At 46.0% G+C, this 23,826-nt stretch overlaps 1 protein-coding gene across 8 annotated transcripts in view; it reads right to left on the bottom strand.

Moving 5' to 3' along the window:
* Positions 1-23,826, bottom strand: part of SETD3 (SET domain containing 3, actin histidine methyltransferase) — an 80,241-nt gene that overhangs the window by 53,306 nt on the left and 3,109 nt on the right. For 5 of the 8 annotated variants that reach the window (XR_006604755.1, XM_045073486.1, XM_004754718.3 and 2 more), the window contains 5 exons: positions 12,234-12,343; positions 10,351-10,443; positions 6,699-6,847; positions 4,002-4,074; positions 3,445-3,701 (listed from right to left, as the gene is read on the bottom strand). Coding sequence is in view for 7 of the 8 variants with exons in the window: in XM_045073506.1 (XP_044929441.1) it covers positions 3,445-3,701; positions 4,002-4,074; positions 6,699-6,847; positions 10,351-10,443; positions 12,234-12,343 (682 nt within the window). In the remaining variant the exon portion in view is untranslated. Of the gene's footprint in view, positions 1-3,444; positions 3,702-4,001; positions 4,075-6,698; positions 6,848-10,350; positions 10,444-12,233; positions 12,344-14,591; positions 14,651-23,826 lie in introns of all 8 variants that reach the window. The other 3 variants (XM_045073492.1, XM_004754717.3, XM_045073509.1) reach the window with 2 other exon arrangements.

The following is a 23,826-nucleotide window of genomic DNA, read 5'->3' on the forward strand; positions in this document are numbered from 1 at the left end:
AAGAGAAAGACAAACAAACATGAAAATAACGAAATTCAATGAAGAGAAGTCTACCTAAAGGAACTTACAATGACTAGAAGGAAGCACTGATAAGCCCTCCAGCACCGGAAGCAAGACGTAAGGCCGAAGCACATACTGCCCTTTTTTGCATCCTTTTCCCAGGGTCTGGGGATCACTGGTGCAGACGCCCGGAACCAAGTCATGCCTGCACTCACGCTGCTGGTGCGAGCAGAGCTAGTGGCTAAGAGCTGTGGCTGGCAGACCTCCGAGCCAGCATTCAGCTCAGAAGAAAAATAACGGGTTTCAGGTGCAATGCCCAGGCCCAGGCAAATGACAGTAAATGGGACACCGGAAAGGAACTGGGACCCTCCCTCAAATGGTACATAAACATTCATGCGAGACGGCATGCGTCCATTTCTCGGGGGAGAGGGACGCCAGACCCTTAAAAGGTTAAGAGCCACGGTGCCCCACAAAACAAAAGTGAGGGCAGGTCACCGCAAGGAAGACGTTGATAGGAACTGAGGCTACACGGCTCACTCTCTCTGCCTAAGTGGCGACGCACTGACGGAGCGACCCTCTGCAACGGAGCAAAAGCCTCACAGCTGGTCCTGGGACAGCATGAGAAAGAGGCAGAGTCTGGTGCCGAGGTGAGAAAACCTGACCTACCAAACAATGCTAACATTTGTGTTTACACTGGATCGTTACTGAAGATTCCACGAGCAATGAGAACATTCTAAGACCAGAAGAGCAGTTGGTCTCAAGCTCTAATTTTTAAAAAGGTAACTTCTGCTTGAGTCTGTTTTACTTGGTGAAGAATGCTCATGGGAGGGGAACCCTCCCCCACCCCAGCCTGGATCCTTCTCGAGCCATGGCTACTTGCCCCATCAGGCTTCCTGTGCTCCTACCTCAACTGGCACTTAAATCAAACCGCTGACTAGGAAATTTCCCACAAAATCTTGTTAGGATGTACTTCAGTTTGTAATGATTCCCTTCTACTAATGTGAAGGGGGTGTCCCATGTTTTTCTAAAAAAGGACCACAGCTGGACGAACCACGATGTCAGGGTAAAAGTGTTTACTACAGGCAAAGCCGGAATGGGGGCCCCCCAGGCACACACAGGGGCAGGTACAGTCCCGGGAGAACCCGGGGCCGTTCTCCTACAATCCCAACCTGACTTGATGGTATGTCACTGAACAAGGTTTTTAAACCAGAGCAAACAAACATTTGCATGAACTGTTGATATTTTAAAACGTGAAACTGAAGCCAGCAACAGTAATGACAAGAGCTCACGACTCTGAAGCAATTCGGAGTCTGTAATGGGCCGCTCGAGGAGGGGACCCTCATCTTGCAGGAATACCCTTCATCGTTCTTGGTGGCGAGGGTGTTCAGTTGGGAAGATTAACACACACTAATGGAAGTCCCTGCAGACACAGGGGGAGAAGCCACGAAAAACAGTAAAGAACTCGAACTGAGTGACACGGTCTGAAGGAACAAGACACAGAAGAGTAACCCAAACTGAGAATTTCTACAGCAAACACTGCTGTCATCAAGGGCCGTACATACTCATCTAGTCTGCTATATTATCCCATTTTACAGATAAGGAAACAGGAGCACAGAGACACAGGCAAATGGCGCAGCTCTCAAGGTACTGTGGGGTCTGGACCCTGGCAGGCCAGCTCTGGGGCCCAGCACTCCAAGGAACACATCGCCCCCATGGAGGTGGCTTCAACTGAGATATCCTTCATGGTTCCCAAAGGAAACTGCACTCCTAACGGCCACAGGCGCCGAGGCCCGGCACTGCGCTTAGGTGCTCTGATGAATAGCCCTAGTTGGGCTCACGATAGTTACACTGAAAAATGGGGCAGATATTTTAATCCTACAGATGAGGAAACCAATCAGAGGGGTAAAGCACCAAGAGCTGACCTCCAAGTTAATGCAAGGGATGCGGTGCTGACCCCCACCCAATCAAAAAATCTACGTATTGGGACACCCGGGTGGCTCAGTGGGTTAAGCGTCTGCCTTGGGCTCAGGTCATGATCCTGGGGTCCTGAGATCGAACCCCACATCAGGTTCCCAGCTCAGCACGGAGTCTGCTTCTCCCTCTCCCTCTGCCTGCTTGTGCTCTCTCTCTCTTTCTGTCAAATAAATAAACAAAATCTTTTCTTTTTTAAGTATACATATAACTTTTGACTCCCCAGAAACTTAACTACCAATAGCTTACTGTTGACCAGAAGTGCTACCAATAAACTAAACAGTTGGTTTATGTATGTTATACATACTATATTCTGTATCCTCATAGTAAAGAGGGAGAAAAGAAAATGTTATCAAGAGAATCATAAGAGTAAATACATTGACAACACTGCACCGTACTTATCGAAAATAACCGTGTATGAGGGGGCCTATACCGCTTAAACCCGTGCTGTTCAAGAGTTAACTGTAAATCCAAATTCTATTTCAATAGCAAGTGAGATATGGAATCTAGATTTCAACTCGGGCTCATCTTACGACGAAGCCTGAGTTCTGTCTGTTCAGTCAGGTCCTGATGAGATCATCAGTCAGGAATGATGGCAATCTTCGGCATCACACTGGCACCTGAGACACTCTGTGCTATATATACCCACAAAGCAAGATTACTTGACTTTAGCAATACTAACATTCTGGGTTGGAAAATTCCCCATTTGGGGGCTGCCCTATACATCCAAGGAAGTTTAGTATCACCCCCACTGCCACGTATCAGATACAGCAGCCCCGGAGCTAGTTCTCGAGCAACTGAGAAAAGGGAGAGTCGGGGCAGAGACACTCCCTGGTCTCAGCTCGGGAGGGAACCATGACACTTGCTCTGACTCGTCTCATGGCAGTTCAACAGGAGAGGAAAGGTAACACCAGCTGAACTGCCAAGACACAGAAAGGAGTAACCAGGTAAAACTCAAATGTGCACAACCATACGGAAGTTTTTATAGGACACTTTCACTTAGAACTAATTAAAATTAATACACAGCACACTCTGAAAGACAAAAGAACTCGGCATTCTAAGTTAGCAAATTAACTGTCACTATAATTTAGTAAAATACATGTCAACCTTTATATGAAAAACCCAGAAAGGGTCTTTCATTTCCCTGGAAAATTTATACACGGAGCACCTTTTTGTATTAGACACATTTTACAGCTTCTCGAGTTCTGTTGTAATCTTTCCTTTTCAGAAAAGCTTGGAGACTTTCCTAACTTAGGAACGAGGGCTGCTTATATTAACACCGGAAATCAGATATGTTCAAACCACACTTCAGGGATATTTCTGTACCAAAACAGACAGTGGACTAGAATCAGAATGCCTTTTACCTTAAAGAAGCACGAAGTTTAAGCATGTGTAATAAAATGTGAGGCAGAACATTTAGGCCATCAATTTCACTCTGTTAAGTGTACATGTGAACAGTAAGCAGCCACTCACCTGAATGACCTTATAGAAGTAGGCGTACTGCCGAGCCGTGTTCTTATATTGGCTGAAGACGTCGTGGATAGCTTGTGTGGACTGGAGGTCTCGGACTTCATCTTCCTCAAAGTAGAGAGGAGTATCGTACTCGCTGGGGAGGGTCTGAATGTAGGGCTGCCAGAAAGAGTTCGGGTCGGCGCGCTCACACAGCAGGTGAAAGGCCAGTGTGATATTTCCCATAGCTTGAAGAATCCGGTCTTGAGAATACAAGGGCCCTGAATGAACCCAGAGGTTACCAGCGTTAAGTTAAAAAAGCACCTTAAAAAGTATTCATTCAAAATATACATTAAAGTTACAGAAATAACTGGAAAGTTTTGTAATATTTAAAGTAACATGCAACTTTCTTCTGACATTCTTCTACTATGTCGCATTACAAGCATGCCAAACAATGTGAATTTGGGGGAATATTTCGCTAGTTTGAGAAAACACCCAAATATGGTCCTTAGCACCATAAAATAAAATTTCATATTTTTATCATTTGCATTTTGCCTTGAACAGTCAGAAATTATTCTCACCCAACACTGAATTTTTAGCAGATTCAACAGTCATTAGTAATTTTCGTGGAACCCATAAAAATAATTCTTCTGCCTAGGAGAAAAAAAATAAGAAAATCATATAATCATCAAAACATGTCACAATCTTCAGTCCCCTTCATCCGCAGTCAGAAAGCCAATCACACAACCACACATGAAATACTGTTTAAGGATGCACATTAGCACTCTGTTTCTAACTATCAAATGTACTTTTATTTTTTATTTTTCTTAAGATTTTATTTGAGATAGCAAGACAGAGAGAGAGCATGAGCATGGAGGAGGGGCACAGGGAGAGGAAGAAGCAGGCTCTCCACTAAGCAGGGAGCCTGATGTGGGGCTTTATCCCAGAATCCTGAGATCTCGACCCGAGCTAAAGGCAGATGCTTAACTGACTGAGCCATCCAGGCACCCCGAAATGTATTTTTAAATGTAAGTATTTGTGGTTTACTTAGATAAGTAGAAGCAGGGTTTAAAATCCTACTTCCAAGAGAAAAACTAACCATAGGGGCACCTAGGTGGCTCAGTTGGTTAAGCATCTGCTTTAGGTTCAGGTCACGATCCCAGGGTCCTGGGATCAAGCCCCACATCAGGCTCCTTAGTCAGCAGGATGCCTGCTTCTCCCTCTCCCTCTGCCTGCTGCTCCCCCTGCTTGTGCTCTCTGTCAAATTAATAAATAAAATATTTTTTAAAAAAGAAAGAAAAACTAACCATATATATTGAGAAAACAGATGAAAAAAACGGGACTTTCAACTTTAATCTGAAGTAAACATAGCCATTTGGAGTGAAGCACAAAACTATTCTTTGCCGCACTTGCGTTTTTTAAAGTTCAAAAAGCAAAACAAGGGGCGCCTGGGTGGCTCAGTGGATTAAGCCGCTGCCTTCGGCTCAGGTCATGATCTCAGTGTCCTGGGATCGAGCCCCGCATCCGGCTCTTTGCTCAGCGGGAGCCTGCTTCTCTCTCTCTCTCTGCCTGACTCTCTGCCGACTTGTGATCTCTCTGTCAAATAAATAAATAAAATCTTTAAAAAAAAAAAAAAAGCAAAACAAAACAAAACCTCGATCTCCAACAAAAATCTGAACCTGTCTATGTAAACTGCTCCTGCTATTGCATTTTTGAAGCCAGAGGAACATTCCTTCCTCAATATGCTTGTCTTTTGTACAACGGTTACCAGCAAAAGCACAGGTCTCTAGGACATATTTTGGTTTACTGAGTTTTTTCCCCGAAATATTATTTCTTGCCAATATGAGAGGTTTCTTTTTGGTACGTGCTGTATATGTATAGCTTACAACATGCAAAGAGTAGTGCCTTGACTGTGGTGACGATGTCACAAGCATGTGCACACGTCCAACCCCTCACAGTGTCAACACTGAACATGCAGTTTCCCCCTTCTACCTCAATAAAGCTTAAACATGCACATGGTGAAGACAGACCACAGCTAAGATAACTGGGGCGGCGTCCACAGATATGACGCTTCTCGGATATACGAGAAGAATGTGCAATATCCTGGTTACCCTCGCCTTCTGCCAAGGTCTACCATTTGGATTCTGTTTATGCGTGTCTCTTCCCCTACTACAGATTATAAACATCATGAAGGAAGAGACCGCAGTTTTTTTGGAAGGCTGGTAAAATAATGAGCAAGGTACTCTTCACATACTAGACATCTGATAGGTATCTAGTAAACGGGTATATGCTTTATCAACGTATCAATGAAAGGTTAACTACAACTTGACCAAAAGCGTTGCCAAGGTTTGAGGGGGCCCGAATAAATAACACTCATTTCCTCCATCCAAGTTCTGAACCCACTGAGAGAGACACAAGACGACAACAGATGGTCACCCAAAATATCACCTACTGAATCCCAGAATTAGACCGACTCCCCCACCTAGTTACAGGCAGAACTGGAGCCCCACGGGCCTCCCCACGTGTGGCCTGCCCTGTAAAGGATGCATGTGGGCAACCAGCTCCCACCAAGAAACAGGCCCAGACCCGTTCCTTCTTCCCAAATCATCAGACAGATTAGGTTACACCTCCTCACTAAGAGAGGCAGGACTGAGGGGCAGAGAGAGGCTGGGAACGTCAGGGTGCTGCTGCTGCCTTCATCTGTAAGGAAAGACCCAGAGCAGAGGAAAAGCACTTGTCCCTTAGCAGACGTACGCTGCTCCCCTTTCCCCTTCCGCTCTGGTGGGACGGTGTCAGCAGGTGGCACTGCCGACCACTCAGTTACCCCCTCCAGAAGCAGTGAGCACCCCAGACCCTGCCCAGCCTACACCCCAATGCCCCCACCTCCCCATCCCCTGTGTCACAGGTCCTGTGCGCTCCTCCTCCTAACTGCCTGAGCCCACATCCTTCTCTTGAAGCCTCAGAATCCTCTGAGGCATGTTCTGTGGTCTCCTAACATAGAGTCTCTGAAACATGAGCTGACTTGCCCTAGCTCACTGGTTAACAGCACAGCTCCGAGGGACGATACACCAGAGGGGGCTGCCTAGAACACTGGCAAGGCTCTTCCAGGCCCCTGGTTAGCCCAGAGACCCCGCGGCAGGAAGCGGAGTGTTAATGGCACGCTGCCTGTCGCCTATGAGGTCAGAATCAGCCTAGACACCGGTCTCCACAACCTGTGTCTGCCCCGTAGCACAATCCAAGCATGCTGAGGGTCCCCGAACCAAACAGTCAAAACTCACCTTGATATCTCTCGTCGCCCTCAAACCAAAGCCCTCTTCTTTGAAGTTGACCATTTCAAAACCCTCAACGGAGGCTCCATTTTCAGAGGCCCACTTCATTAGGTCAGGAAAGTAATCTTCTCTTTTTCCATCAAAAGTAACAGACAGACCTGTTTCAATCCATGTGTCAGAAAAGAGCTACGTTTAGGACCCATACCATTCTTTCTGCTCTCAGAAACTAAAAATCACGCACTGAAAATAGTGGTAATGCTATAATCTTGAAATCAAAACTCATCACCAGGTAGAGACTTATGGGGGTGACCATTCTGTAATGTATGCAATACTGACTCCCTATGATGTACACCTGAAACTAATACAATATTTTATGACAATTAAGCTTTAATTACAAAAATAAATCTTTGAAAGAAAAGCTTAAAAAATAAATTGTTTAAAAATTGCTTAGGGGCACCTGGGTGGCTCAGTGGGTTAAAGCCTCTGCCTTCGGCTCAGGTTGTGATCTCAGGGCCCTGGGATCAAGCCCTGCATCGGGCTCTCTGCTCAGCAGGGAGCCTGCTTCCCCCTCTCTCTGCCTACTTGTGATCTCTATCAAATAAATAAATACAATCTTTAAAAAAAAACCGCTTAAATAAACTGAAAAGGACTGAAGTCATACAACATTCTCTGATTACACCATAATCAAATTAGAAATCAAGAACAAAAAAAAATCTTGAAAATTACCAAATATTTGGAAATTAAACAGAACACTTCTAAATAGCCCCGAGGCAAAAGGAGAATCGAATCACACGGAAACAAAAAACGAAACAACAGAACAATAAGTCACCAAGCACAGTATACATCCTAACTAGTGGCAGGAAAGGTGAATTACAATCCTAAACTCCCGTCTGCTGTGGAGAAGCATGTGCTGAGCCCAGGACACAGGACTACTGACTGCTGGGCTAGGTGAGGCGACACGGTGGAAAGGGGAAGGCTCTACCAGCTCACACATAACAGTAGTCATGTTAAGGCCGGCATGCCCAGTCTCACAGGCAGCTTTGCTTCAACTAAATTCCCAGGAAAACAGAAATCAGTAGCTGACATGTGCACAGGAGGCACAGGAGGCGCACTACAGGCCTGATTCTGAGAGCACAGAACTAGTCAGCTCTGCAACTGACCATGGTTGAACAGTTTAAATGAGTTGGATCATACGTATCTACAAAGGTAACAAAATATAACATTGTGTTTTTAAAAATTCAAGTGCTCTGGGGCTCCTGGGTGGCTCCTGGGTTAAGTGCCTGACTCTTGGTTTCAGCTCAGGTCGTGATCTCAGGGTCGTGAAATGGAGTCCCGCTTCAGGCTCTTCGGTCAGCAGGGAATCTGCTGTAGAGTCTCTCCCTCTCCCTCTGCCCCTACCCCACTTGCGAGCAAGCACTCTCCTCCTCTAAAATAATAAACAAATCTTTAAAAATTCAAGTGCTCTCACACCATTTATGCAAATTTTTTAAAAAGACCACTTGATACCCTTCATTTTTGTGGCGTTATCCATGAAAGAGAACGATAGTCTCCACTTAGACAAACTCCCAAGAGAGCACAAAGGGACTGGGACAGAAGCACGGGGCTTCAGCTACATCCGCAACGTTTATTTCCTAAAACCAAATAATGAGGGGCGCCTGGGTGGCTCAGTGGGTTAAAGCCTCTGCCTTCGGCTAAGGCCATGATCTCAGGGTCCTGGGATCGAGTCCTGCATCGGGCTCTCTGCTCAGCAAGGGGCCTGCCTCCCTCTCTCTCTCTGCCTGCCTCTCTGCCTAGTTGTGATCTCTGTCTGTCAAATAAAAAAGTAAAATCTTTAGAAAAAGCAAATAATGAAAAGAGAAAAAAGGACGGAGGGAGGGACCGGGATCGGATCAGCAGGTGGGCAGGAGGGAGAACTTGACTGGCGGGACTAATACAGTTTGGGTAGAAGATTCTTAGGCGTTGTGTTATTTTTTGGACTTTTTGGCATGTTTGTGATATTCAAGGAGATGAAAAGCCATGCCGAAGAAAAACCAGGTTTATCTGACAAACAAAAGGAGAGGAACAGGAACTTCACAAACGTGAGGAGCAGGGTGTGGAGCCCAGCCCAGGTGCCTGTGGCCAGGCCAACACGCCACCATCGGTCATCACCTGGCTCTGGGCAGCAGGACGGCCCGGCACAGGCGGCACCACACCGCGTATGCAGAAAGCTGACTTTGTTCAGGACATGCTGAGACTGAAGTCACTCTTTGCTGAGAACTCAGGAACACTCTAACCTCAGGGTGAGTTGTAGTTAGCGGTCGCTGCTGACAATAGACACTCAGGACATTCAAAAACTGCCACACTATAGATCTGGAGAGCCAAGATTGGCAGCCTACCATTTAGAGCAAAGAAATACATTTTAAAGGAACCTGCCACCATTTGCGGTTCAAGACCATCTAAGCTAAAGACTGCATGTTTACAGAAGTACAAGGGAGAGCAATGAAAGCTCAGGGAGCAAATAAAAAAAACAAACCCTCTTCTGACTCACTTTCATAGCAGTAAATAAAAATTATAAAACCCTAACCCTAAGAAGGTTCTTCTCACCCTTTTAGACGCAGGCTACTTATTATGTTTTCTCCTTCCACCTTCCATGTGGTCCTGCATACCAATCTTTATTTTTTGTGCTTTACAGAACAAAAACAATAGGTATATTGAATAGGCTTTTTCAAGCTGACACTTGGCCCCACTGCCGGCCTGGCTGAGAATCATTAAGATGCCTACTGAATACACCCTGTAAAAACACAGCTTCAGAAACAGAACTATATCTCTTATTTAACCAAGACAGGTTTGAGTTCTTCATAAATCCTGCTAAGACATTAATCTATCAGTGTGTATCTGTGTGTCGACCACTTATGGCATTATGTACTCACCTCAAACCCTCAAGGAAACACAATGTGGAAAAAGCAGATCTAAATATATATTTCGGGGCGCTTGGGTGGCTCAGTGGGTTAAGCCACTGCCTTCGGCTCAGGTCATGATCTCAGGGTCCTGGGATCGAGTCCCGCATCGGGCTCTCTGCTCAGCAGGGAGCCTGCTTCCCTATCTCTCTCTGCCTGCCTCTCCGACTACTTGTGATTTCTCTCTGTCAAATAAATAAATAAATAAATAAATAAATGAAATAAATAAATATATATTTCATAAAAAATAAAAGTTGTGTCATTTTATTTATTTAAAGATTTTTTTATTTGAGAGACAGAATGAGCGATGGGAGAGGACTGAGGGAGAGGGACAAGCAGGCTCCCTGCTGAGCAGGACACCCAATGTGCAGCTCGATCGCAGGACCCCGAGATCATGACCTGAGCCGAAGGCAGGCACTTAACCAACTAAGCCACCCAGGTGCCCCAAAAGTTGTCAGTTTAGCCCCTAGATACAAACACTTTCCCACTATGGCTCAACAGTTTTACCCTTTCCAATGCAGGAAGCAGCACCTCAGAAATGGGAGAGATCCCAGGACAGCTTCCTAGTCCATCCTCCCAAACTCCGAGCCCCTTCCGCTGTGACCTTCTACTGTGATCTTCCACATGCAAGAATGACAGCGAGGCCTTCACTAACCTCAAAACATGTCTGACTTGTGTCAAGTCTTTACATGATTCTATTAAAATAATTACTCGAAAAAACATACCTTTTTGTTTTTTTCGTATTTTCTCGACTAGAGACCGGATCTGCACATACTCTTCCCACTCCTTCCCTGGGCCAGGTGCGGGGCTACTGCATTCTGTAACACAACGAAAGCCGCGGCACTCAAACACTGCTTGCTTTCAACTTCACCAGCTAGCCTGCAGCACTAAGAGGGCTGGGGTTTTGTTACTGCTGCTGATTTCCTTTTAAAGGACAAAGATATCACAGCCATGATGATAAACGTGGGAAGTATAAACCAGGTATACTTTCAAAGCACATAAACCCTCCAAAGCCATCCACGTGCCACTTACTGTGCTGGGACTGCCATGCCTACGTGTGAGCACGGAGCCCGCAGCTATCTTCCTCCTGCTGCTCTGAAAAATTTTCCTCATAATATACTTGAACATGGGAAAATCTGAAAAGCAAGGCTAAAAATGCAAAACATTTCCCTAAAAACTCTTCTGGATGGATTAAAAAAAAAAGGTAATCTTAAAAGTCAACGTTTCTTTCTAGTTAAATCCTAGAACAATGGCTCTCTAAAGCAACCAGTTAAATTGGACATAAGGACAATTACTCAACAAACATTTCACATCCATGTGTAAGGCTCTATATTAAGCATTCTGGGGGAGTCGCAAAAAGAGATGGCACAGGCACTGCTAAAAAGGAAGCGGAGACTCTGCTGGAGGGCCAGAAGCAAAGACCAGCAGCCCTCAAGAATGGTGCCGGTGGTTCTGGAAGGCTGGGTCCGGGACACCTGGCCTATCACATGATCTTTCCTTTTTAAACAACTGTGTGAGTTTAAGGAGAAAGGCTTCTTCCCATGGCCATCTTTGTTCTCTGAAGAAAAGAGTACATGTGGTATATAATTACCACCACCAAGTCATAAGGCTGGGCTGACTCCTAACTATTAAGGTTAAACAGTCATTCTTCCACCAACAAATACCAGCTGGCCCTGCACTATAAGAAGCCAGAGCCTGTCTGCAAGCTGCCCGCAGTCCAGTGCGGGACAGAGGCGGTAAGCAGTGAGTACCTCAGTGCTCTACAGGGGGCCCACACTGCTCTGAGGGCCACAGGGGTCCACAGGAGCATCTGAGGAAAGACCTAACCCCGACCTGGTTGCTGCCTGCTTCGGGCAGGGAGAGAAAGCTAAATTTCTATTTGGGGGTTGGCCTGTCTCACGTGAACAGAGGCAAGGAAAACGAGGCAGCGGAGGCAGCGGGGTGAGCAGAGTGAGCGGAGTGAGCGGGGTGAGCGGAGTGGCCACAGCTAAGTCCGCAACCTAGACAGCACCCATTTACATTCACAATTAAGAAGTTACCAAGTTATACAAACTTACTAAACCAAGTACAAGCACTTAATAGATACTTAGTTTCCTTGAACCAAGAAACTGGAAAACTATTACTGAATCACTGAAACTAAAGGGGAGACATTCGAACAAGGGGGCATAGCTCCAAAGGTCTGCACCTGGGGCCTGATAGCCACGGAGCACCTTGATGTGCCCCAGCTCGCACGGCCCTCCCCTCCCGAGATGGTTTTCTGCTGTAAACACGAAGACTCAGAGGGGTTGCGTGATTTGTCCGTGGTAGTCAAGTAGGTCCCTGGAGCCCCCAGAAGCCCATGTTCTGGGTGGTTCGGTGTTTCATCCAACCCTCATTAATCGCTACGCACTACCAATATCCCCGGCTTTACAGAAGGAGGAGACCGAGGGTCAGAGAAGTTCTGACGCTTGCCCAGGTCGCATGGCCAGCAAGCTGGGATTTGAACCCAAGCCTGTTTCACTTCCTCACTGCGCCAAAGACTGTCCCTCGCAGCCCAAGGAAGTGAAGGCATGAAGGCGTGAAGCCATACTGCCCCTCAGGAAGACAGGAAGCCCTGGGCAGAACTTACTCTGCAACAGCTCACTAGTCAGGTTCAAGGTTTCCTTCGGTGACACACTTGCTGTAGCACCAGTGCCTGATTTTTGCGTTTTCACACGACTCTTCTTACCCATTTTCTGACTGTAGAGAAGAGAGAGGAAAGACAAAAAGCGTTACATCTCCAGAGAATCAAATCAAATAATAAAATGTGGCACAGCAGTGGCTTAGCCTCGAGAGGTAATATCTTACCTCTTGTGTGTGCCACAGTCTGAAGTTTACTTCCAGAAAAAGAAATGTGTACTAAATATTAGTATTTGGAGACTCTCAAATGAAAAAAAAAATCAATTTGTAGTCTCTGGAAGAAAAGTTCATTCCTTTTCACCTACACAAACTGCAGTACAGGCAAATTTTACTCTGGAACTTGGTCAGCTTACACAGATTCTACTGTGTATACTAAAATGTGTTTCCCATGACACGAAATGATACAGGTTTTGTATACACACATGTGCCACAAACTGCCATATGGACGCCAAAACCTCCATCTCCTACCCCCAGGAGGAGACAGAATCTTCAGAAGACTAGATTCTTTGGAAGAGTCATCTCCCGTGAAGAGCGGCTGTACCACAAGCGGTGGACTAGGCCTGGGGACAAACGCTGCAGACATGGGGAGCTCCGAGCCGCTCCTGAGAGCCACCACACCTCTGCAGGGCGGCCTCGCTGGGAAACTCAGGGCACGAGGCCCTGGGAAGCACGGGAAGGTGATGGCAGATCCTACACTGGAGCAAGGTCTCCCAGCACCTCCCACCAGGGGCAAGTAAGGGATTGGGATGTGGGAAGAAAGGGGAGGGCGATCCCCAGGTAAGGTCAGGAATGGGGGAGGCCGGACGGAGCCCCAGGAGGAACCACGCCTGCCTCAAGGACAAGAGGCTCCCGGGGAGCAGCGGGGGCTAAGCTTGCCCTACGAGTCCGCCCCCTAAAGGAGGGCTACGGGTGCTGCCTGAGGAGTCTGGCCCGAGGGGTCCTCCTCCAGAGAGAAGCGCCCCAGGCTGAGAGCCCAGCAAGACAGACGGTACTCAGCCAAGAAGCTACTGCAGCAGTCCACACGCTCATTAATAACCAACACCGCGAGGCCTCTCCGTGGAGCCCTTCAAGTCACACGTGACCTCAAAGGGGAACCAGAAAGCACACTCTGACCCATTTATTTTTGCAAAAGGAAATGACTCTTAGAGTGTGGAGATGAAGGATGGGATAAAAGCTTCGAAAGACAGACTGTCCCACTGTATGGGAACCCTAGGCATGCAAACACAGCCCCTGTGCTGGCCCCCGTGCTGACGTTAGAGAAAGCCGCCTACCTCAAAGGGCCGGGGTAGGTTTCTTCCATCTCTAAGGTGTGGAACAGAACATGTAACTTTATGTATCTAATAAGCCTTCTAAAACAGTGAGCGATACACAGTGCATGTCTTCCTGAAATCAAAGGCAACAGGGAAGAATAGCTACGTCTGCCCCACGGAATTAGTTGCTTTGAGATCAAAAGCAGAAAATAAATAAATAAATAAACAAACGGAGGTGGTGGGCAGGAGGAGGAAGAGCGTAAGCAGCTTTTTCGGAACTGAAGGACTAGCCCCTCAAAGGAGCACACGGCTCCCCAGAGCGCAGGCAGGGCTGACTGGGGCACCGCTGCTCTTCTCCGATCTCAGGCTCTCTGCGGAAACCCGTGGAGCCTGACCCCTAAATAACTAAAACCACCCAGAAGTCTAGAGAGAAAGACTTTTCTTAGTGTGGTGATTTTTTTTTCTTTTAATTCTATTCTTTTTCTTTCTTTCTTTCTTCTTTTCTTTTTTTCTTTCTTTGGAAGAGCGTAAGCAGCTCTTCATACAACATCAGATTACCTTCAGGTGTGACATACTGACTCCACATTTGCATGCACTGCAAAGTCATCACCATGAATCTACCCACCAGCTGTCATCACGCCAAGTTGTTACAATATTATTAACTATGTTCCCTATGCTGTACATTACACCTCTGTGACTTATTTTATAACTGGAGGCTTGTGCCTTTTAATCCCCTTCCTCTATGTTACCCGCCCCAGATCCCCCCTTCAAAAGGCCTTTAATCAGACGTCCAAATACAGCTCTGCAGGAAGAACCACAGAAACCAGCCACCGCCAGTGATGGCTTTGGCCTCGCCCTTCAGCCCTGCCTGCAAGACTTTTGCATATCAGGCTCCAAACAATGTGAAAACATCACTTTGATGAAGACTCCAGGACCCTCGCCTTCCCCTAGCAGGCCTGGGGAAAGTGAGCCCGAGACAGCCATCGGCCTACACTGGCCCCCACAGTGTGGGGACCCACTAGCAAACAGGCTTCTTCCCTCTGCCCGCAGTCCCCTACCTTCCCCCGGTCTTCGTGCAGGGATTCCCAGGCTGCTGTCACTCCCAGCACGTAGACACCTGTCCAGAGATAACGGTCATTAATGAAAGCAGCACCCACGACCCTATATGCATGCGGTGCTTACAATCTGCCGCGTGCTGGGCTAAGACACATCTCATTGGATCTTCTCAGGCCTCTATCAGTAGATCATAGCCTCATCTTTTTTAAGATTTATATATATGAGACACAGAGAGGGAGAGGCAGAGGGAGAGAATCCCCAAACAGACTCCACCCTACGTGCAGAGCCTGATGTAGCGTTGGTCCCACCACCCACCCTGAGATCATGACTTGAGTCAAACCAAGAGTCGGATGCTGAAGTGACTAAACCACCCAGGTGCCCCAGATCACATCCTCATCTTCTAGATGGCGTTCTCAGAAAGGCAAAGTCCTTCAGCTTTGTCCAATGTCACACACACATCAGGTAAGAAATGAAGCTAGAACTGGAACTCAGATCTGCGTGACTAAAGCCTGGCCACCGCCCCACTGTCTCTGTTTAAATGCAGAGCAAAAGCACAGCACACTGCAGGGGGCAGAGAGGCTGAAAGTTCTTTGGATGTGACACTCAACAACACCCTGCCAAGGGCCCACCCCCCTGGATGTAGCCAACTGCCCGGCACCTGCTCCTGCCTGCCTCCTGAATTTGTCTCTAGCTTACACTGTAACACTAGCCTCTTACAGGTCTCTGTGGCCAAGCCCATCACTCCCACCCACATCTGCGCCAGCCCTTCAGGCTCCACCACAAACAACGGCACCTAGTCCCTCAGACAAGTGTCCTCTCCTGCCTCCTCGCCCTGTCCCTCTATCTTCCCCACCCCACCCCTTACCGGCAATACTTGAGTCACTTGTTCAGTAACCAGCTTTCTCTAAAAGCCCAGCCTGGGTTTCACCTCTTCCTGGTCCTCCTAGCTGTACTATTCCCCGCTCTGTACCACCACTACCACCACTGGATCTCACTGCACTGCAAGACTTGCTCACACACTGGCTTTCCTCCTGGATAAAAGGCTCCTTGAGGCACCCTGTCCTATTTCTATTTGTTTCCCCAACTGCCAGCCCAGAACCGAGCACACAGCAGGCTCTCAGCACAGGGCTCATGAGCTCCCGGGGAAAAGCATCCCCTCCTTTGGGCAGCTCTTAGGTCAGAATATGGATTGCCGAAGCTCCTACCCAAGCTTCTAGCTCATATCTAAGACCCATCGCAGGTGAGAGACCATTAAAGATCTGGTCACAGTGGTTTGAACACACAACAGAATCCTTTGGCAGCAGAGCAATACTCTATAGTGTTGAATGCTTAAAATTCAACTGTTCTCAAAATTTCTTTTCCTCAAGCCAGAAAACTGCTGGCTTTTAGAAATGAGTAAAAGGCACAGAGATACAACGCAGGCCAAATTTCCAAACACAACCATCAAGTAGCCCCAGGGAGAGCAAGTACATGTAGCATAACCTTCAAAGGCGGGAGAGGGGGCTTGGGGGTGCTCCGTTCAGAGAAACGGTCTGCGAAGCCACACCCAGTTAAAACCGTCACCTCCAGCTCCTTCCATCCTTCCGCTTCATTTTCCCGCCTCCACTCTCCTTCCCCACCACATGGGCAGTCAGCCTTTATACATGGAGGTATATAACATGCGCTGCCGGCTAAGTGCTGGGGCAGCACCTTCAATAAGGCGCCAGCCCTCACGGAGCCTCCCAGGCTCCTTCCCAGTCACAGCCATCCTCAGCAAGGCTCCGTTGTGCTGACCCGAGTGCCATCACTTAGTTTGGTCTGTTCCTGAACTTCCCATCATGAACATGCAGGCTTCTTTTGCTCAACACAAGGTCTTTGCACAGCTCACAGGGTGGTCCCACCTCCCCAGCACAGCCCTCGAGGTCCTTCACACCCCACCCCATTTTACCCGCCTGCCTTCACTCAACCCATCACCCCCTATTTTTTTAAAAATTTATTTATTTGACAGACAGAGATCACAAGTAGGCAGAGAGGCAGCCAGAGGGGAGGGGGAAGCAGGCTCCCTGCTGAGCAGAGAGCCTGATTTGGGGCTTGATCCCAGGACCCTGAGATCATGACCTGAGACGAAGGCAGAGGCTTAACCCACTGAGTCATCCGGGTGCCCCTACCCATCACCCCTTTACACGGCATACTCCCGGATCTGCTCGCTCCCCCCATTTACTGGAAAGAAGTTATCCTCCACCACCCCCTCTGTCTCCTCCTGACAAAAAGTTTTACAAACTTAAAGACGCAGCCAAAACATCCCCAATGTCCTTGAGGAAATTCTAGGCTCCTCTATTCATTTCATAGACGGAACCCATGAAAGTCAGTAAGAACAAGCCAAGTTCAAGGTGATTAGCAGATGCTAAATTCTTGGCTTACCTTGAGATTCAGTCTTTTGCAATTCTCTTTGGACTATTTCCCTCCCACGGGGATACAGACCCTACTGGAGAGAAAGCGGCTTGCTTGGAAAAGGCAATAAAAAACTTACATATAGACGTTAACTCCCTTCACCTTAATTAAGGTGAGGCAGTTGTCTGTCCTTGTCCCTAGTGAATGTACTTCCCAAGGGTACAGAATCTTAGGTCCAGGCCAGGTCTCAATCTGTCCTTCCAGAAACCGGGTTTGCACTGACCCCTCCCAGAAAGCTCCCCAGCTGCCCTGAACTCGCTCTGCCTGGGAGCCCCCACCATGCTCGGGCCCCTGTGCACTGAATCAGAAGGAGTCACGGGCTTATCACCCAGCCTTTAGTTGGAGTGAACACAGGATTCCAAAGGGAGGGGCTCTCTGTGCCCAGCTCTACAGCCCAGCAGCCAATCTTCTGAACTTGCTCAGCCATCATCCATGTCTGTGACACACATTTACCTCTAGATCAGATATGGTTTGGCACCAATTCTAGTTTCTGCAAGATACCACTAACTAAAATATACCTGGAAATATACATACTTACTTCCTTTCATCCCACAGACCATCGCTACCACCATCTGCCCCACGCCAACATCTGTCACAGTCCACCAGCTCCCCTACACACTGCCCTCCCTCAGCCCCTGGCCTGGCGGTCATTCCCTGACCCTCACTCTTTCCTCCATCACTGAGGACTGCATGCCTTTCCCGTAGGGTGAACACCATGTGTCCAAGTCTCCGCCAAAACCCCACCATGCCTGTGGTCGCCCTCCCTGCACTGCAGGAGCCCAGCTCCGCAGCCTCTAGGGGCTTGTCCACCGCCATCTACATTACTGATGTGCCTATTTTGCCCGCTGTCTCATGGCAGGAAGAAAACCAAAGCTTCCATCTCTAAATTACCTACAGCATCTAGCATAGTGCCATGGACACAGATGAAGGTCAAATACTTGTTAAATGATATAAAATCTCAGCATATCGTATTTGGATATATCAGTGTTACTACTTGTGGATGAGGTTTACCTCCCATCACAGCAGTAACATTTTGTATCAAAGAACCACTTCCCTATGTTCTTCCATCTGTGAATAAAACAGTAGTCAAAATGCAACATTTCCTAAATATTTACCTACTTCTGCTAAAGAACTAAGAGGACTCTTAAAGGTAACAATGTAAATTTTTATGTATACATGAAATATACAGAATTTACCCTTAAAATGAAAAGACAGTTTCGTTTGGAAGTCCCACAGTTTATCATTAGAAGTTTTCAGATATTCTCATAAGAGAAAATTTCTGATAAACACAAACCCAAATTTTTTAAGTGTCTTTGGTCTCTTAGAAAGCAACAAAGCAGGAACCAGTCCACTTCCAATAGGATTTAAATTAAAAAAAAAAAAAAAAAAAAAGAGTTATGGCCCAAACACAGCTTGAAACTCTGTGGGCCTTCGTGACCAGGGTGCTCCATGTGGCCAGATACATTCGCGGCCACAGCTGGCAGAGGTCAGCACTGCTCGCGGACATGCTGGGGGGCTTCAACATGGCTGTGACTTGGCTAAGAGTCCACAACCACCAAACCACCATCCACAGCTTCAAACCCGGCACCCAGGCAGGCTCTAAACACAGAGCCTGCTCTCCCTCACCCAAGCCCTCCTGCATCTGTGGGCCTAGGTCTACGCCAGCCGCTGGAGAACACAAAATGAAGGCAGGCCAGGCCTGCAGGCTTCAAGGATGATGAGGTGGGGAACCGAGACTCACAGCACGGGGCATTCCTCAAAGACCCAAGAGAAGGAGCTGAACCGAGAGGGGCAAGGGGAAAAGTACAGTTAAAGAAGAATGACTAAACTTTAAGACGCAGTTTGAAAAGGTGTCAGAATCCAGTCTGAGTGGTGTCCTAAAGTCAACCGCCTTCTACCTTTTTTAGCTAATGAACATTTCCTCCACATTATGGATTAGAAGTCACTACCTGCCCTTTTCATTTATGATTCAAAAACGTGTTACATACAATGAATAATTTTCATTGTGATTTTAGCTGATCTGGGGCTAGATTCCAAGTTTCAACAAATGCACAAACCAGTAGCCTGAGCATCCTTTATACCCCACTAGAAAAGAAAAACTTCCTATTAGAAATTCATCAAATTCCTATGGAGAGCAAATATTTACCTTGAATATTTATTTCAAATATTTATGTAAGCATAAAGATGTCTAAATCAAGTATGTGTACATACATGTATACACAGACACACACACACTCAAGTTAAATTCCAGATATTACCCAAAAAGTACAACACTAATTGAAAGGTTTTCTCCCCAACGTTTAGACTGAAATTAGGTACCATTTATAAATCTTTATGGAATTACCTGGAGCAAACCAAACTATACAGAAAAAAAAGAACTTAATCAATACATAAGACAAAAGAAACTAAGCAAAAAGCAATATAGGACTGCTAGACACACAGACTCTACAGTTGTAGTTCAAAGGAAGGGAATCTATGAAAATAAACAGGAAGCCAGGAGTTTCACACAGATCTACATTTCTTCATCATCAAGATATTTTAAAAATCTACAGAATCCTCAATATGTGGCTCCTGAAGACACTATAAACTATATAGGAAGCCCACCAACAATCTCTCCCTTTAGTAGATTAAATACATTAAAAACCATAAAATAAGTACAACTGTAGAATATTCAATTATTTAAATTACTGGCTAATACAAACTGGCATCTATAATCAATAGCCACTTCTGACCAAGCAAGTGATTCTTTGTATAATCTGTACAGTGGAATAAAAAGTCAGAGGAATAAGATAAAGCACATTCAGGAAACTGGGCTAATGGGTGAGGGGCAGTGAGAGAGGGAGCTACATTACTCATCGTTAGAAAGTCTAGCTCACATACACTGAACACAGGGAGATATGATTCAGCTGGGTAGTTTTTGTGTTTTTTTTAATTCTAAATGAGAAGTATAAAAATTAGTATTTTTCTTAAGTTGCTTTCAACTAGATACAAATAGAATAAACATTTTTGATTACACTTATTTGGCAATTTAACCAAAAATTTTAGCTCTAACCCAGCATCTGTTTTTCAATGTAACCTGAAACTACCCTACTTTAGAGTTGGATTAACTAAAGCAGAGAACTGTCCTATGGCTTCCTCCTCCTACCTCAGGCACCCAGCTGTAAAAGTACTTGAAGGGAGTATGAGAGCCTGCCTAATTTTTGTGCAGGAAGAAAAGAATCTCACTAAAATATCTGGCAGGCCATTAGAATAAGATCACTACACTCTGAATTAAATATACCAATTACAGGATGATGGCTTAGGAAAACGAAAGCACTCTTAAACTGAAAAGTATTTTTGCAGTGTTTTCTGTCCTACAGAAACTGACAAGGCATCCACAGACCTGTGCTCCTGCGGCCATGTTAACTGGAACTAGAATGCAGGAGAAACATGTACTCTCTACACGGTAGCAGAGCCTAATAGTGAACTCAAGCCATACTAACTTCACCATTTTAAGTAGATACCTAGCATCCTTCATCCCAGTCCCTATCAAAGGAGGTGCTGATGTGCCACAACTCAAAAGTACCAAGAAGTCAGGGCAAGCAGGCAGGCAAGAAGGTGGAATTAATTTCAAGTCAGTAGCTACTTAAGTAGGGGGATGAATAAAGCTGTAAGTTGCCTCTAAGTAACAGTTCCATCTCTATACAGAACAATTTGGGCTGTCATATAAATAGGTAGATAGACGAATAAGGATAGAAAGATACATACAAGTTTGAGATTTAACAAAATACAGATGTTTCTTGCTTTCTATAGGGTTTTTTGCTAATTTTCCACTAACTTACATGGTAATTTTAGAAGCGCTTAAGCTATTTCTGATTGACTTTTCAATACATAATAGTTTCAGTTTAAACTGCTGTTCAATTAAATTGTAAATACACTTAAAATGAGGCTCCTGTTTAAAGGAAGTTGAAAAAAGAAAACCTCTCATAAAGCAAAGAATCATTTGCTATCATGAATAATCATTTCCTATTATCTCTTTGAAAAAGAAAAAAGAAAAATGTTAAGGGAAGAAACAGCTGTAATCTGTCAAGAAATTACCTTCAAACCACCCACATTCCTCCCATAAGGATTCGAGATTCTAGGACTGTGGAATACCAGGTTCGGAAGAGACTTTCGGGGTAAGCTGTGTTAACCCTCCAGCTCGCACATGTTTAAAATAACAACACCTAAGGCAGGAAGCAATGACAGGTGTCAGAGCACCCTGCTCTCCACTAGCAAACTCCAGTCTGAAAGCCCCTGGGAGAGGCAGGGAGGAGCAATGTCACGGCCAAGGGCAAGAAGTGCACCCCCGGAGGCCTGCTGCTGCTGAGCGGTCCTGGCAGCGCCCCCTGCTCCCCCACACGTGGCGCCGCTGACTGCGAGCTGCCGCTGGTGCACCTCCACATGGTGAGCTGCTCCGGCACATAGTCGGAAGGTTCATCATCCTGACACCTCCCAATTCCGCCTCTCAAAACAACTTCAAATTTCAGAAGACAGCTCTGTCCCCCCAACAAAGTCTTCTCTTCTCCAGGCCTAGCGTATCCTTTCTCAAAAGTGGACAAAACCACTGTGGTGAATAGCTTTTTCCCAAGGCAACAAAACCCTTCAGATGAACTCTGAGAGGGACACAGCTCACGGGAATCGCCTCCCGGAGCTCAAACCAAGGGGATCTTACTCGAAGGGGTAAGGGATAATCAAGGGATATTATCAAGGGGATAATACTCGGAGACTGCCCTAGCTTTCCCACGAGTCAGGTAAACAAAGGAGTGCGTCATTTCAGTGCACACTTCTCAAGCATCTGATCTGAAATGCACAGATGAGTGACACATGCGTGCATGTCCTACAGCCTTTAGGGTAAGACGGTAATCAGCTAAGACCTTTGTCACCTAAGCTATCTTCAGCAAGACAGACATGCTCTATCAAACCAGTGTCTGAACCCAAATGCAATTTTTCATGCTATTATGTTGCTTGTTTCCAGGCTACTGAAGCCATCGTCCCTGCCACACAGAGTCCTATGGCAGGACCGAACTTGATCTTCTTCACCATAACTGCATCAGTCAGCCACTACAACGGGACCGAAGGTAAGCGTTCTACACAACAGATAGCTGTCATACCCACTCTGCAGATGAGCAAGCTGAAGTTTAGAGAAGTTAATAAATTCTATGCAAAATGAAGACTCAGTTGGTGATAGAGCCTCACCAGCACACCTTGATGGCAAACTTTACTGATACTCAATAGTGTTTCATGGATTCAGCTCAAAATCAACCCACTTGTGAAGGCTCTGAAGTTCAACATAACAGTATTCCCTTTACAGCTGTAAAACATGCTTCACAAAGGTTTTATCCCCTTGGCCTTTGAAAAGTATAGAGCCATCTTGCTGGCCTTGTCCAAATAAACAGGAGTGGCCTCAGCTTAAATGTGAAACTATGAGCAAAACTTCCAAATAAACTTCTGCCCGAGACCACATAGCCCACGCTGAGATCTGCAACGCTCCACTCTTGTCGTCGATCAAGAAACCGCAGCAGGGGCACCTGGGGGGCTCAGTGGGTTCAAGCCTCTGCCTTCAGCTCAGGTCATGAGCCCAAGGTTCTGGGATCCAGCCCCACATCGGGCTCTCTGCTCAGTGGGGGAACCTGCTTCTTCCTCTCTCTCTGCCTACTTGTGATCTCTGTCAAATAAATAAATAAAGTATTTAAAAAAAAAAAAAGAAAGAAAGAAAGAAACTGCAGTAACCTCTTAGTAACCTCTTAGGTGACTATGACATGTAGCAATGCTAAGTCATTACAATCCATAAATGGAAAACTTTGTTAATCATTAGTAAGTATGGCAGAAGAAACTTTAATGATTATTTTGCAACACTAATCCTTACTTTCTTTTAACTGTACTCACTGGAAAAGCATTGATATTGAAGAGTCAAGCCTATTTTCTGAGACTGAAACCTTTAAATCACTTTGTCATACAGTTTTTTTAGACCTTGCTATGGTCTAACAAAATATATCCTTAAAAAAGTGAAAAGTGGGGGCGCCTGAGTGGCTCAGTGGGTTAAAGCCTCTGCCTTCGGCTCAGATCATGATCCCAGGGTCCTGGGATCGAGCCCCACATCAGGCTCCCTGCTTGGAGAGAAGTCTGCTTCTCCCTCTCCCTCTTCCCCTCCCCCTCCCCTTGCTTGTGTTCCCTCTCTCACTGTGTCTCTCTCTGTCAAACAAATAAGTAAAAATCTTTAAAAAAAAAAAAAAACAGTGAAAAGTGAAAGTCAGGATCGTAGGTAGGTAATAAGCCTAGAACCCTGCGTATTTATTAAGAGTTCTGTGTGGACACCTGATCACATTCTCTGAAAAAGAATGAGAACGGCTGTTCCGCTTTGTCCCTCTTCCCTGCCCCCCCTCCACATCCCCATCACTGAAGCTAGACAAGTGACAGGTTAGGGTCTTACGTGGCTTGGTGATCAGTTATCACTCAGATGCCTTTCAAAATCTTAACTTCAGGGTTGGACTTGTCATCCACTTGGACTTATCCTGATTATTAATTAACTTCTACTTAGAAAGTACTAAAATAAGAAAGAATTTCAAGGTCTTAACTTTGGTATTTGAATTTATAATCATTTGAAATTATTTTTCTTCCATTCAAATATATTTTAGTAGCAAACTGTCAATACTTGTGTTTATACCTCTTGTTTTAAAGCTGTTTATTTCTAAAACCTAGAGGAAACCCCCAAATGGAAATAGACTTGAGACAGCTAATCTCTGGCTTGAGTTACTGGATAAATTTAACAACAAAAGTAGGACTTCT

Source organism: Mustela putorius, unplaced genomic scaffold (genome assembly GCF_011764305.1).
Source record: "Mustela putorius furo isolate JIRA1106 unplaced genomic scaffold, ASM1176430v1.1 tig00000129_pilon_pilon_pilon, whole genome shotgun sequence".
Taxonomy (NCBI): domain Eukaryota; kingdom Metazoa; phylum Chordata; class Mammalia; order Carnivora; family Mustelidae; genus Mustela; species Mustela putorius.